The 17546-nt window shown below is 44.3% G+C and overlaps 1 protein-coding gene across 1 annotated transcript; it reads left to right on the forward strand.

Moving 5' to 3' along the window:
- The first annotated feature begins 838 nt into the window (after nucleotides 1–838).
- On the forward strand, nucleotides 839–16019 carry LOC106594954 (zinc finger protein 3). The gene is made up of 4 exons (XM_014186346.2): nucleotides 839–1398; nucleotides 1813–1910; nucleotides 2046–2223; nucleotides 14857–16019. Exons 1-4 carry the CDS (start codon nucleotides 1068–1070, stop codon nucleotides 15549–15551), a joined length of 1302 nt encoding a protein of 433 aa, XP_014041821.2. The 5' UTR covers nucleotides 839–1067; the 3' UTR covers nucleotides 15552–16019.
- The last annotated feature ends 1527 nt before the right edge of the window (nucleotides 16020–17546 follow it).

Below are 17546 nucleotides of genomic sequence, written 5' to 3' on the forward strand. Positions count from 1 at the left end.
GCTTCTGTCCTCCTCTGGGTAAACTGACTTCTCATGGTTCTCACCCCCTTCAATAAGCTGTCACAGTAATTATGGCAACTTCCGGAGGAAGTCTTCCAACTCATCAGAGCTCTTGCAGCATTAACTGACATGTTGTCACCCAATCAAAGGATCAGAGAATGAATCTAGTACTGAAAGCATAAGCTACAGCTAGCTAGCACTGCAGTGCATAACATGTGGTGAGTAGTTAACTGAAAGAAAGAGGACAATAGTTTAGCAGTTTTGAACAAATACATTTCTTTAAAAATGAAGGAGAAGCGAGAGAGAGAGAGAGAGCTAGCTATATTTTGTAGTATTTTTTTTTCACTTTCACTTAGCCTCTACAACTACGCCCAGAAAATGTATACAAATTATACCACCACCCAAAAGGGCACTTTGGAGACTGGTAGGACAAAGAGGCATGTGCTCTACACAGGTAGAGCCCCATCTGTCACTGCTTCACGTGGCTGCTCACTTCAATAGTCCATATGCCACTGGGTGAGATAATTTTTCATAGTTTTTCGTCAGAATTATGTGAGGTGTTATTATGTGTTGTTAGCGATGCGTCTTGGCCGATTTAGCTCGGAAATATGCCACCATCGGCAATCTGTCTCCTAATCCTGCCTAATGGGCAGGTCAGCCCTGGAGGAAATTATTGGCTGTAAGAAGTAACAGAAAACATAACATCTGGTTGTTTTTAAATTACTTCTTATGACATTGCTTGCCAGAATAAACATTGTTATGGAGATTTTTCTAATCTGCGATACCCACTCCAGTCAGCAGATGGCAATATGAGTCTTTCAGGTGATGCTTCTTGCGTGACGTATAATCTAGTGGACGGAACTGGAGGCTTCTTCAACAGCGACAAAAAGCTTCTGATTCGACCGATGCGGTGGTTTGCTAGCGAACATAAACCCGGAACACTTTAGACCATTCTTGTGTATATTAATGTCAGTGTTTGCTTGTTAAATTAAATGCGCCAATTTGTTAACGTTACTGTACTAGGCTAATCGCTAATGCTAACTATCTAGCCAGCTAACATCCCGACCATGAGCTCACTAAGATACTCGGAGAAAGAAGCTCTAGGGCTGAACATGATCGTAAAAGAAGAGGAGGAAGCTTTAAGAATAAAAAAGGAAGAAGAGGCTATCACATTAGAAGAAGAGGTGGATATTACAGTGAAAGAAGAGAAAGAACATTTTGGGGTGAAAGACGAAGAGGAGATGGGTTTCAGAGTCAAAAAGGAGGAAGATGCCATAACATTGAAAGAAGAGGAAGAACCTTTTGGAGTAGAAGAGGAGGCTATCTCAATAAAAGAGGAAGACGTTTTAGGAGTGAAAAGGGAGGAGGGGGAGACAGAAGATCTGATAGTACTCACTGGTGGTTATCTTAAAAACAGGGGCACAACCTCTGCTGTTGTTGTCGTTTTAAAGGGGCATTCTACTGAAGTTCCACACTTGAATATGTTGTTTAAGGCAGACAATCTGCCATTGGTACATATATTTTTGGGACTTCGATGTATTGAATTCTCATTCTCCATGTGGTCTACATTAAAGTTCACCTCATCTAATATAACAGGCTTTTAAAATCTACTTAAAATATCAAAGGGATGTTAAAGGCACCCATTTCGTGAACGACCCTTTTACAATTGCATCATAAACAATATTTTATCAAATCATGATGAAAGTGGCAATTTTAGGCCCTTTGTAGACATATTCATGCCTCTTGTAAGACTCTGTGATTGTAATAGAAGATCATACGTTTACCATCTGTTTGATGTTCTCATTAACACAGGAGAGAGACATGACTATGGTGGATCCTCTGGGAAGCCTCAACAACATCCTGATGCTGACGAGTCAGAGAAGAGTCTTTCCAGATCAGAACACCAGATGGTACAGCTTGGTCTGGTCTAGCATACAGCTTGTTCTATCAGGGTCTGGGCTGGGTTTCTGTAAAGCACTTTATGACAACAGTGACATCAGCATCCATAATGATATGTGTCTGTGTCCCCTCTTTATGGTTACCAGGACAACGTAAGCCCTTCCACCCTCCCGGAGTCCCCGTGTCATTCCTCTCCCGGTAGCACCTTACTGCTGGATATGAAAAGGTTGTCTGTGCTGCTGGTGGACTGCAGGAAAACAACGGGGCTGAGTGGAACTGTGAGAGGAGGAGAAGAGAAGAAAGGATCAGATTTGACACGTCAAAGTAAGTGCTGTAGTTTAGTTTGAACAAATAAAATAGATCTGCCCACTGGTATCTGTTCCCAGTAGGGCTGTCCCCGACTAATACAAATACAGCTTTGAAGACTCTTGGAGGAGAGAAGAAAGGATCTGATGTGTCCATTAGTATGTTTGTATCAGACTGACTACTACCACATGGACAGACTGACTACTACTACCACATGGACAGACTGACTACTACTACCACATGGACAGACTGACTACTACTACCACATGGACAGACTGACTACTACTACCACATGGACAGACTGACTACTACTACCACATGGACAGACTGACTACTACCACATGGACAGACTGACTACTACTACCACATGGACAGACTGAGTACTACTACCACATGGACAGACTGACTACTACTACCACATGGACAGACTGACTACTACTACCACATGGACAGACTGACTACTACTACTACCACATGGACAGACTGACTACTACCACATGGACAGACTGACTACTACTACCACATGGACAGACTGACTACTACTACCACATGGACAGACTGACTACTACTACCACATGGACAGACTACTATACTCACATGGACAGACTGACTACTACTACCACATGGACAGACTGACTACTACCACATGGACAGACTGACTACTACTACCACATGGACAGACTGACTACTACTACCACATGGACAGACTGACTACTACACCAGACAGACTGACTACTACCACATGGACAGACTGACTACTCACACCACATGGACAGACTGACTACTACGACATGGACAGACTGACTACTACTACCACATGGACAGACTGACTACTACTACCACATGGACAGACTGACTACTACTACCACATGGACAGACTGACTACTACTACCACATGGACAGACTGACTACTACTACCACATGGACAGGCTGACTACTAATACTACCACATGGACAGGCTGACTACTAATACTACCACATGGACAGACTGACTACTAATACTACCACATGGACAGACTGACTACTAATACTACCACATGGACAGACTTACTACTAATACTACCACATGGACAGACTGACTACTACTACCACATGGACAGACTGACTACTACTACCACATGGACAGACTGACTACTACTACCACATGGACAGACTGACTACTACTACCACATGGACAGACTGACTACTACTACCACATGGACAGACTGACTACTACTACCACATGGACAGACTGACTACTACGACCACATGGACAGACTGACTACTACGACCACATGGACAGACTGACTACTACGACCACATGGACAGACTGACTACTACGACCACATGGACAGACTGACTACTACGACCACATGGACAGACTGACTACTACGACCACATGGACAGACTGACTACTACGACCACATGGACAGGCTGACTACTACGACCACATGGACAGACTGACTACTACTACCACATGGACAGACTGACTACTACTACCACATGGACAGACTGACTACTACTACCACATGGACAGACTGACTATTACGACCACATGGACAGACTGACTACTATGACCACATGGACAGACTGACTACTACGACCACATGGACAGACTGACTACTACGACCACATGGACAGACTGACTACTACCACATGGACAGGCTGACCACATGGACAGACTGACTACTACGACCACATGGACAGACTGACTACTACCACATGGACAGACTGACTACTACTACCACATGGACAGACTGACTACTACTACCACATGGACAGACTGACTACTACTACCACATGGACAGACTGACTACTACTACCACATGGACAGACTGACTACTACTACTACCACATGGACAGACTGACTACTACCACATGGACAGACTGACTACTACTACCACATGGACAGACTGACTACTACTACCACATGGACAGACTGACTACTACTACCACATGGACAGACTGACTACTACTACTACCACATGGACAGACTGACTACTACCACATGGACAGACTGACTACTACTACCACATGGACAGACTGACTACTACTACCACATGGACAGACTGACTACTACTACCACATGGACAGACTGACTACTACTACCACATGGACAGGCTGACTACTACTACCACATGGACAGACTGACTACTACTACCACATGGACAGACTGACTACTACTACCACATGGACAGGCTGACTACTAATACTACCACATGGACAGACTTACTACTAATACTACCACATGGACAGACTGACTACTAATACTACCACATGGACAGACTTACTACTAATACTACCACATGGACAGACTGACTACTACTACCACATGGACAGACTGACTACTACGACCACATGGACAGACTGACTACTACTACCACATGGACAGAATGACTACTACTACCACATGGACAGACTGACTACTACTACCACATGGACAGGCTGACTACTACTACCACATGGACAGGCTGACTACTACTACCACATGGACAGGCTGACTACTACTACCACATGGACAGGCTGACTACTACTGTCACATGGACAGACTGACTACTACTGTCACATGGACAGACTGACTACTACTACCACATGGACAGACGGACTACTACTGTCACATGGACAGAATGACTACTACTACCACATGGACAGACTGACTACCATCACATGGACAGACTGACTACTACCACATGGACAGACTGACTACTACTACCACATGGACAGGCTGACTACTACTACCACATGGACAGACTGACTACTACTACCATATGGACAGACTGACTACTACTACCACATGGACAGACTGACTACTACTACCACATGGACAGACTGACTACTACTACCACATGGACAGACTGACTACTACTACCACATGGACAGACTGACTACTACTACCACATGGACAGGCTGACTACTACTACCACATGGACAGACTGACTACTACTACCACATGGACAGAATGACTACTACTACCACATGGACAGACTGACTACTACTACCACATGGACAGGCTGACTACTACTACCACATGGACAGACTGACTACTACTACCACATGGACAGGCTGACTACTACCATCACATGGACAGACTGACTACTACCATCACATGGACAGACTGACTACTACTACCACATGGACAGACTGACTACTACTACCACATGGACAGAATGACTACTACTACCACATGGACAGACTGACTACTACTACCACATGGACAGACTGACTACTACTACCACATGGACAGAATGACTACTACTACCACATGGACAGACTGACTACTACTACCACATGGACAGACTGACTACTACTACCACATGGACAGACTGACTACTACCACATGGACAGACTGACTACTACTACCACATGGACAGACTGACTACTACTACCACATGGACAGAATGACTACTACTACCACATAGACAGACTGACTACTACTACCACATGGACAGACTGACTACTACTACCACATGGACAGACTGACTACTACTACCACATGGACAGACTGACTATTACGACCACATGGACAGGCTGACTACTACGACCACATGGACAGACTGACTACTACTACCACATGGACAGACTGACTACTACTACCACATGGACAGACTGACTACTACTACCACATGGACAGACTGACTACTACGACCACATGGACAGACTGACTACTACCACATGGACAGGCTGACCACATGGACAGACTGACTACTACGACCACATGGACAGACTGACTACTACCACATGGACAGACTGACTACTACTACCACATGGACAGGCTGACTACTACTACCACATGGACAGGCTGGCTACTACTATCACATGGACAGGCTGACTACTACTATCACATGGACAGGCTGACTACTACTATCACATGGACAGGCTGACTACTACTATCACATGGACAGGCTGACTACTACTATCACATGGACAGGCTGACTACTACTATCACATGGACAGGCTGACTACTACTATCACATGGACAGGCTGACTACTACTATCACATGGACAGGCTGACTACTACTATCACATGGACAGACTGACTACTACTATCACATGGACAGACTGACTACTACCACATGGACAGGCTGACTACTACTACCACATGGACAGGCTGACTACCACATGGACAGACTGACTACTAGTACCACATGGACAGACTGACTACTAGTACCACATGGACAGACTGACTACTACTACCACATGGACAGACTGACTACTACTACCACATGGACAGACTGACTACTAGTACCACATGGACAGACTGACTACTACTACCACATGGACAGACTGACTACTACTACTACCACATGGACAGACTGACTACTACTACCACATGGACAGACTGACTACTACGACCACATGGACAGACTGACTACTACTATCACATGGACAGACTGACTAGTACGACATGGACAGACTGACTACTACTACCACATGGACAGACTGACTAGTACCACATGGACAGACTGACTACTACTACTACCACATGGACAGACTGACTACTACTACTATCACATGGACAGACTGACTACTACTATCACATGGACAGACTGACTACTACTATCACATGGACAGACTGACTACTACTATCACATGGACAGACTGACTACTACTACCACATGGACAGACTGACTACTGCCACATGGACAGGCTGACTACTACTACCACATTGACAGGCTGACTACCACATGGACAGACTGACTACTAGTACCACATGGACAGACTGACTACTAGTACCACATGGACAGACTGACTACTACTACCACATGGACAGACTGACTACTACTACCACATGGACAGACTGACTACTACTACCACATGGACAGACTGACTACTACTACCACATGGACAGACTGACTACTACTACTACCACATGGACAGACTGACTACTACTACCACATGGACAGACTGACTACTACGACCACATGGACAGACTGACTACTACTATCACATGGACAGACTGACTAGTACGACATGGACAGACTGACTACTACTACCACATGGACAGACTGACTAGTACCACATGGACAGACTGACTACTACTACTACCACATGGACAGACTGACTACTACTACTATCACATGGACAGACTGACTACTACTATCACATGGACAGACTGACTACTACTATCACATGGACAGACTGACTAGTACTATCACATGGACAGACTGACTACTACTACCACATGGACAGGCTGACTACTACCACATGGACAGACTGACTACTACCACGTGGACAGACTGACTACTACCACGTGGACAGACTGACTACTACCACGTGGACAGACTGACTACTACCACGTGGACAGGCTGACTACTACCACGTGGACAGGCTGACTACTACCACGTGGACAGGCTGACTACTACGACCACGTGGACAGACTGACTGCTACGACCACGTGGACAGACTGACTGCTACTACCACGTGGACAGACTGACTGCTACGACCACGTGGACAGACTGACTACTACGACCACGTGGACAGACTGACTACTACTACCACCTGGACAGGCTGACTACTACTATCACATGGACAGGCTGACTACTACTATCACATGGACAGACTGACTACTACTATCACATGGACAGACTGACTACTACTATCACATGGACAGACTGACTACTACTATCACATGGACAGACTGACTACTACTATCACATGGACAGGCTGACTACTACTATCACATGGACAGGCTGACTACTACTACCACATGGACAGGCTGACTACTACTACCACATGGACAGGCTGACTACTACTACCACATGGACAGACTGACTACTACTACCACATGGACAGACTGACTACTACTACCACATGGACAGACTGACTACTACTACCACATGGACAGACTGACTACTACTACCACATGGACAGACTGACTACTACTACCACATGGACAGACTGACTACTACTACCACATGGACAGACTGACTACTACTACCACATGGACAGACTGACTACTACTACCACATGGACAGACTGACTACTACTACCACATGGGCAGACTGACTACCACCACATGGACAGACTGACTACCACCACATGGACAGACTGACTACCACCACATGGACAGACTGACTACCACCACATGGACAGACTGACTACCACCACATGGACAGACTGACTACCACCACATGGACAGACTGACTACCACCACATGGACAGACTGACTACCACCACATGGACAGACTGACTACGATCACATGGACAGACTGACTACTACCACATGGACAGACTGACTACTACCACATGGACAGACTGACTACTACTACCACATGGACAGGCTGACTACTATCACATGGACAGACTGACTACTACCACATGGACAGACTGACTACTACTACCACATGGACAGACTGACTACTACTACCATATGGACAGACTGACTACTACTACTACCACATGGACAGACTGACTACTACTACCACATGGACAGACTGACTACTACTACCACATGGACAGGCTGACTACTACTACCACATGGACAGACTGACTACTACTACCACATGGACAGGCTGACTACTACTACCACATGGACAGACTGACTACTACTACCACATGGACAGACTGACTACTACTACCACATGGACAGACTGACTACTACTACCACATGGACAGACTGACTACTACTACCACATGGACAGAATGACTACTACTACCACATGGACAGGCTGACTACTACTACCACATGGACAGGCTGACTACTACTACCACATGGACAGAATGACTACTACTACCACATGGACAGACTGACTACTACTACCACATGGACAGACTGACTACTACTACCACATGGACAGACTGACTACTACTACCACATGGACAGACTGACTACTACTACCACATGGACAGACTGACTACTACTACCACATGGACAGACTGACTACTACCACCACATGGACAGAATGACTACTACCACATGGACAGGCTGACTACTACTACCACATGGACAGACTGACTACTACTACTACCACATGGACAGACTGACTACTACTACCACATGGACAGAATGACTACTACTACCACATGGACAGACTGACTACTACTACCACATGGACAGAATGACTACTACTACCACATGGACAGACTGACTACTACTACCACATGGACAGACTGACTACTACTACCACATGGACAGACTGACTACTACTACCACATGGACAGACTGACTACTACTACCACATGGACAGACTGACTACTACTACCACATGGACAGACTGACTACTACTACCACATGGACAGACTGACTACTACCACCACATGGACAGAATGACTACTACCACATGGACAGGCTGACTACTACTACCACATGGACAGACTGACTACTACTACTACCACATGGACAGACTGACTACTACTACCACATGGACAGAATGACTACTACTACCACATGGACAGACTGACTACTACTACCACATGGACAGACTGACTACTACTACCACATGGACAGGCTGACTACTACCACATGGACATGCTGACTACTACTACCACATGGACAGGCTGACTACTACTACCACATGGACAGGCTGACTACTACTACCACATGGACAGGCTGACTACTACTACCACATGGACAGAATGACTACTACTACCACATGGACAGACTGACTACTACTACCACATGGACAGGCTGACTACTACTACCACATGGACAGGCTGACTACTACTACCACATGGACAGACTGACTACTACTACCACATGGACAGACTGACTACTACTACCACATAGACAGACTGACTACTACTACCACATGGACAGAATGACTACTACTACCACATAGACAGACTGACTACTACTACCACATGGACAGAATGACTACTACTACCACATGGACAGAATGACTACTACTACCACATGGACAGGCTGACTACTAATACTACCACATGGACAGAATGACTACTACTACCACATGGACAGAATGACTACTACTACCACATGGACAGAATGACTACTACTACCACATGGACAGACTGACTACTACTACCACATGGACAGGCTGACTACTACTACCACATGGACAGACTGACTACTACTACCACATGGACAGACTGACTACTACTACCACATGGACAGACTGACTACTACTACCACATGGACAGGCTGACTACTGTCACCACATGGACAGAATGACTACTACTACCACATGGACAGAATGACTACTACTACCACATGGACAGACTGACTACTACTACCACATGGACAGACTGACTACTACTACCACATGGACAGAATGACTACTACTACCACATGGACAGAATGACTACTACTACCACATGGACAGACTGACTACTACTACCACATGGACAGACTGACTACTACTACCACATGGACAGACTGACTACTACTACCACATAGACAGACTGACTACTACTACCACATAGACAGACTGACTACTACTATCACATGGACAGACTGACTACTACTACCACATGGACAGACTGACTACTACTACCACATGGACAGACTGACTACTACTACCACATGGACAGACTGACTACTACTACCACATGGACAGACTGACTACTGCCACGTGGACAGGCTGACTACTACCACGTGGACAGACTGACTACTACCACGTGGACAGACTGACTACTACCACGTGGACAGACTGACTACTACCACGTGGACAGACTGACTACTACCACGTGGACAGGCTGACTACTACGACCACGTGGACAGACTGACTGCTACGACCACGTGGACAGACTGACTGCTACGACCACGTGGACAGACTGACTGCTACTACCACGTGGACAGACTGACTGCTACGACCACGTGGACAGACTGACTACTACGACCACGTGGACAGACTGACTACTATCACATGGACAGACTGACTACTACCACATGGACAGACTGACTACTACTACCACATGGACAGACTGACTACTACTACCACATGGACAGGCTGACTACTACCACATGGACAGGCTGACTACTACCACATGGACAGACTGACTACTCCTACCACATGGACAGACTGACTACTACTACCACATGGACAGACTGACTACTACTACCACATGGACAGACTGACTACTACTACCACATGGACAGACTGACTGCTACTACCACATGGACAGACTGACTACTACTACCACATGGACAGACTGACTACTACTACCACATGGACAGACTGACTACCACCACATGGACAGACTGACTACTACCACATGGACAGACTGACTACTACCACATGGACAGACTGACTACCACATGGACAGACTGACTACGACATGGACAGACTGACTACTACCACATGGACAGACTGACTACTACCACCACATGGACAGACTGACTACTACCACATGGACAGACTGACTACCACATGGACAGACTGACTACCACATGGACAGACTGACTACCACATGGACAGACTGACTACTACCACATGGACAGACTGACTACTACTACCACATGGACAGACTGACTACTACCACCACATGGACAGACTGACTACTACCACATGGACAGACTGACTACTACTACCACATGGACAGACTGACTACTACTACCACATGGACAGACTGACTACTACTACCACATGGACAGGCTGACTACTATCACATGGACAGACTGACTACTACTACCACATGGACAGACTGACTACTACTACTACCACATGGACAGACTGACTACTACTGCCACATGGACAGACTGACTACTACTACTACCACATGGACAGACTGACTACTACTACTACCACATGGACAGACTGACTACTACCACATGGACAGACCTCATTAGTGTGTTTGAGGGGAGCATGCTGTTTATTTAGTCAGGCAATGCCCACATTATTCTGACATATTTTAGAATGTTAATTATGTGAATGTCAATGCAAAATACCGTTGGGTAGGCTTATTAAAAATATTATTTTTTAGCCTGCTGGGTTGAGTTTTTAATCCTGTAGGCTATTACAACAATTCAACTTAAAATGTAGGTTTTTGAAAGTTACAATGAAGTGCTTGAAAAAGTCCTGAAGTCCTTGAATTTGACTGTAAGAACCCGGTATAGGCTACTTGCTCAGCCAGCAAATGAAAGGTGAAATTATGCATCATTCACTTTCCTGCTAGATCGTCTCCCAGGACAGTTTTTTTTGCTTTCTTTTATCAGGCCAGTAAATTTCAGTTGGCACTGGCCCGGTGTGCCACTGGTAAATGTACCTGAATGTTGAACCCTGTGTGTGCGTGTAGGGTCTATATGTCTACCACTCCGTGTAGCCGTTAGCGATGCTAATGTATTCAGGTAAGACTGAAAGACAATTACAAGGTAACTACAAAGTAGCCTATGGTGGCTATTTTGTTTGAAAAAAATCCCATTGCAACTGCATTACAGACAGACTGGTGTCTGGTGGCACTTCAAATTAAAAAATCACATTTCTCAGATTTTTCCCAGATCTCAAAAATGGCACTGTTGTGGTTGTCTCACCTAGCTACCTTAAGATGGATGCACTAACTGAGGGAAACTGTATTTACTATCACTGTTGTGGTTGTCTCACCTAGCTACCTTAAGATGGATGCACTAACTGAGGGAAACTGTATTTACTATCACTGTTGTGGTTGTCTCACCTAGCTACCTTAAGATGGATGCACTAACTGAGGGAAACTGTATTTACTATCACTGTTGTGGTTGTCTCACCTAGCTACCTTAAGATGGATGCACTAACTGAGGGAAACTGTATTTACTATCACTGTTGTGGTTGTCTCACCTAGCTACCTTAAGATGGATGCACTAACTGAGGGAAACTGTATTTACTATCACTGTTGTGGTTGTCTCACCTAGCTACCTTAAGATGGATGCACTAACTGAGGGAAACTGTATTTACTATCACTGTTGTGGTTGTCTCACCTAGCTACCTTAAGATGGATGCACTAACTGAGGGATACTGTATTTACTATCAGTTGTGGTTGTCTCACCTAGCTACCTTAAGATGGATGCACTAACTGAGGGAAACTGTATTTACTCTGTTGTGGTTGTCTCACCTAGCTACCTTAAGATGGATGCACTAACTGAGGGATACTGTATTTACTATCACTGTTGTGGTTGTCTCACCTAGCTACCTTAAGATGGATGCACTAACTGAGGGATACTGTATTTACTATCACTGTTGTGGTTGTCTCACCTAGCTACCTTAAGATGGATGCACTAACTGAGGGAAACTGTATTTACTGTTGTGGTTGTCTCACCTAGCTACCTTAAGATGGATGCACTAACTGAGGGAAACTGTATTTACTATCACTGTTGTGGTTGTCTCACCTAGCTACCTTAAGATGGATGCACTAACTGAGGGATACTGTATTTACTTCATGTTGTGGTTGTCTCACCTAGCTACCTTAAGATGGATGCACTAACTGAGGGAAACTGTATTTACTATCACTGTTGTGGTTGTCTCACCTAGCTACCTTAAGATGGATGCACTAACTGAGGGAAACTGTATTTACTTGTTGTGGTTGTCTCACCTAGCTACCTTAAGATGGATGCACTAACTGAGGGATACTGTATTTACTATCACTGTTGTGGTTGTCTCACCTAGCTACCTTAAGATGGATGCACTAACTGAGGGAAACTGTATTTACTATCACTGTTGTGGTTGTCTCAACTAGCTACCTTAAGATGGATGCACTAACTGAGGGATACTGTATTTACTATCACTGTTGTGGTTGTCTCACCTAGCTACCTTAAGATGGATGCACTAACTGAGGGAAACTGTATTTACTATCACTGTTGTGGTTGTCTCAACTAGCTACCTTAAGATGGATGCACTAACTGAGGGAAACTGTATTTACTGTTGTGGTTGTCTCACCTAGCTACCTTAAGATGGATGCACTAACTGAGGGAAACTGTATTTACTATCACTGTTGTGGTTGTCTCACCTAGCTACCTTAAGATGGATGCACTAACTGAGGGATACTGTGTTTACTATCACTGTTGTGGTTGTCTCACCTAGCTACCTTAAGATGGATGCACTAACTGAGGGAAACTGTATTTACTATCACTGTTGTGGTTGTCTCACCTAGCTACCTTAAGATGGATGCACTAACTGAGGGATACTGTATTTACTATCACTGTTGTGGTTGTCTCACCTAGCTACCTTAAGATGGATGCACTAACTGAGGGAAACTGTATTTACTATCACTGTTGTGGTTGTCTCACCTAGCTACCTTAAGATGGATGCACTAACTGAGGGAAACTGTATTTACTATCACTGTTGTGGTTGTCTCACCTAGCTACCTTAAGATGGATGCACTAACTGAGGGAAACTGTATTTACTATCACTGTTGTGGTTGTCTCACATAGCTACCTTAAGATGGATGCACTAACTGAGGGAAACTGTATTTACTGTTGTGGTTGTCTCACCTAGCTACCTTAAGATGGATGCACTAACTGAGGGAAACTGTATTTACTATCACTGTTGTGGTTGTCTCACCTAGCTACCTTAAGATGGATGCACTAACTGTAAGTTGCTCTGAATAGTGACCATACTATTCCCTTAAAGCCACACAGTGTAAAATACATGGGTCATGTAAACAATAGAGCACATGCATCACATGCTAAGAGCACTTGACTGTAAGTCTCTCTGGATAAGAGCGTCTGCTAAATGACTAAAATGTCAAATGTATGTGGAGATTTCATTCAGGTCTCCCTGTTTTAATCACTCTGTTTGTCTTTAACAGAAGAGAGACCCGACTCAGAGGAACCAGACACGTCTGAACCAGTGAGACGACACCACTGTTCACAGTGTGGAAAGAGTTATACCCGTTTATGGAGCCTGAAAAACCATAAGAGAACACATGCAGAGAAGAAGTCTTACAACTGTTCCCAGTGTGGAAAGAGTTTTAACCATTTAGGGAATCTTAAAAACCACAAGAGAACACATGCAGAGAAGAAGTCTTACAACTGCTCTCAGTGTGCAAAGAGTTTTACTCATTTATGTAACCTAAAATCGCATGAGAGACGACACACAGGAGATAAGCCTTACCAATGCTCTCAGTGTGGTAAGCGATTTATTGAGTCAACAGAACTGAAAGTTCATAAGAGAATACACACAGGGGAAAAACCATTCCAATGCTCTCAGTGTGTAAAGACTTTTTCCCGACCAGGGGACCTGAAATCACATGAGAGAATACACACAGGGGAAAAGCCTTACCACTGTTCCCATTGTGAAAAGAGTTTCAGCTGGTCAGGGACAATGAAAGAGCATGAGAGAATACACACAGGAGAAAAGCCGTTCCAATGCTCTGTGTGGAAAGGGTTTTGGCCAGTTACGGTACCTGAAAACGCACAAGATGATTCACACAGGAGAGAAGCCTTTCCAGTGCTCTCCGTGTGGAAAGAGTTTTATCCTGTTAGTAAACCTGAAATCACATGAGAGAATACACACAGGGGAAAAGCCATACCATTGTTCCCATTGTGAAAAGAGTTTCAGCTGGTCAGGGACACTGAAAGAGCATGAGAGAATACACACAGGAGAAAAGCCATTCCAATGCTCTCAATGTGGAAAGGGTTTTACCCAGTCAGGGAGCCTGAAAACGCATGAGAGAATCCACACAGGAGAAAAGCCTTTCCATTGCTCCCAATGTGGAAAGAGTTTTACCCAATTAAGGAGCCTGAAAAGTCATGTGACACACAAAGGAGGGTAGCCACACCTCTGCTCCCAGTGTGGAAAGAGTTTTACCCAATTAAGGGTCCTGAAAGAGCATAAAATAATACATACACTCTTCATGTCACTCATTTTCAGAGGACCTGAAATCACATGAGAGAAAAGAGAGGCTGTGTTCTGACTGAGAATTTGTGTTTTTGTCATGAAATCTAATTGTATATTAAATCATACTCACAATTAGGCCTACATTTGTTTTTCTTTTTTCATCTTGAGGCATGGTCATGTGATAGGGGCAGGTCAGATTTGAACAACTACATTTTCTATTTTGTTTTGTTTATAAACTTTGATTGATTGAATACAAACTATTAGCTTGAACATTTTATAATTTGGATATTTCAAAATGTAACTTAACATATAGATGAATATAATTTGCTTTTTTTTTCTTATTCTGACCTTGATTCTTTAACCTTGCAATATATTTAATTTGCTTTTTCATCGAGTAAATTTGTGTACTATTCATCAAGACAAAGGAGTATGAAACTGTGATTACTTGTTCTGATAAAATGTTAACATTTGAGTAATTTAGCAGACGCTATTATCCAGAGAGACTTACAGGAGAAATTAGGGTTAAGTTCCTTGTTCAAGGACACATCGACAGATTTATCAGCTAGTCGGCTGGGGGATTCTAACCATCGACCTTTCAGTTACTGGCCCAACAGACTGCCTGAAGTCTTCGCAGATCTGAGGTGATCTTCACCCTGGTAGATTGCTGTTCTACTGATGGAGAATGGAACCACTAATACAGATCTGAGGGGATCGTAACCCTGGTAGATTGCTGTTCTACTGATGGAGAATGGAACCACTAATACAGATCTGAGGGGATCGTCACCCTGGTAGATTGCTGTTCTACTGATGGAGAATGGAACCACTAAAACAGATCTGAGGGGATCGTCACCCTGGTAGATTGCTGTTCTACTGATGGAGAATGGAACCACTAAATCAGATCTGAGGTGATCTTCACCCTGGTAGATTGCTGTTCTACTGATGGAGAATGGAACCACTAAATCAGATCTGAGGTGATCTTCACCCTGGTAGATTGCTGTTCTACTGATGGAGAATGGAACCACTAAAACAGGCACCATCTCAAGTCAATCCAGGTGACATTTCAGGCCACGCCCACAGTATTAAAACATAATGACACGAGGACATCCAGGGGTTAAGAACACTGATCTTTTGCTACAGAGGCCAACCTATTATTTTAAACAGACTTTATAATCTACAATCATACACTACATGACCAAGAGTATGTGGACACCTGCTCACCGAACATCTCATTCCACAATCATTGGCATACATATGGAATTGGTCCCCCCCGACTGGCTCGCAGTCGGCCTAAGGTCATTGGCCATAGATATGAAGTGACTTGATGTCATTCTATCTACAGTAGCTAGCTGTCATCATCAGTTGTCATCAAGTCGACAATCTACTGGCAAATCCTTTTTAATCCTTGTCATATGAAGAGAAATTATAGATAAAACATATAGGTGCTCATCGGCCGTTGTACATAAAGATTAAACAACTAGTTGGAAATCGCAAATTCAACTATTTATTTTTACATTTAACTAGGCAAGTATGTTAACAACAAATCCTTATTTTCAGGGGCAGAACGACAGATCTTTACCTTGTCAGTTCTGGGATTCGATCTTGCAACCTTTCGGTTACTAGTCCAACGCTCTGACCACTAGGCATCAATGAGTCGTTTGG

Source organism: Salmo salar, chromosome ssa12 (assembly GCF_905237065.1).
Source record: "Salmo salar chromosome ssa12, Ssal_v3.1, whole genome shotgun sequence".
Taxonomy (NCBI): domain Eukaryota; kingdom Metazoa; phylum Chordata; class Actinopteri; order Salmoniformes; family Salmonidae; genus Salmo; species Salmo salar.

Bases quoted from the DNA above. Each gene is read 5' to 3' on its own strand.
- LOC106594954 (XM_014186346.2), top strand. From the start codon at position 1,068: ATGAGCTCACTAAGATACTCGGAGAAAGAAGCTCTAGGGCTGAACATG. The intron at 1,399-1,812 runs GTGGTTATCTTA...TCATTAACACAG, and splicing joins AGATCTGATAGTACTCACTG to GAGAGAGACATGACTATGGT. The intron at 1,911-2,045 runs GTACAGCTTGGT...TATGGTTACCAG, and splicing joins CCAGATCAGAACACCAGATG to GACAACGTAAGCCCTTCCAC.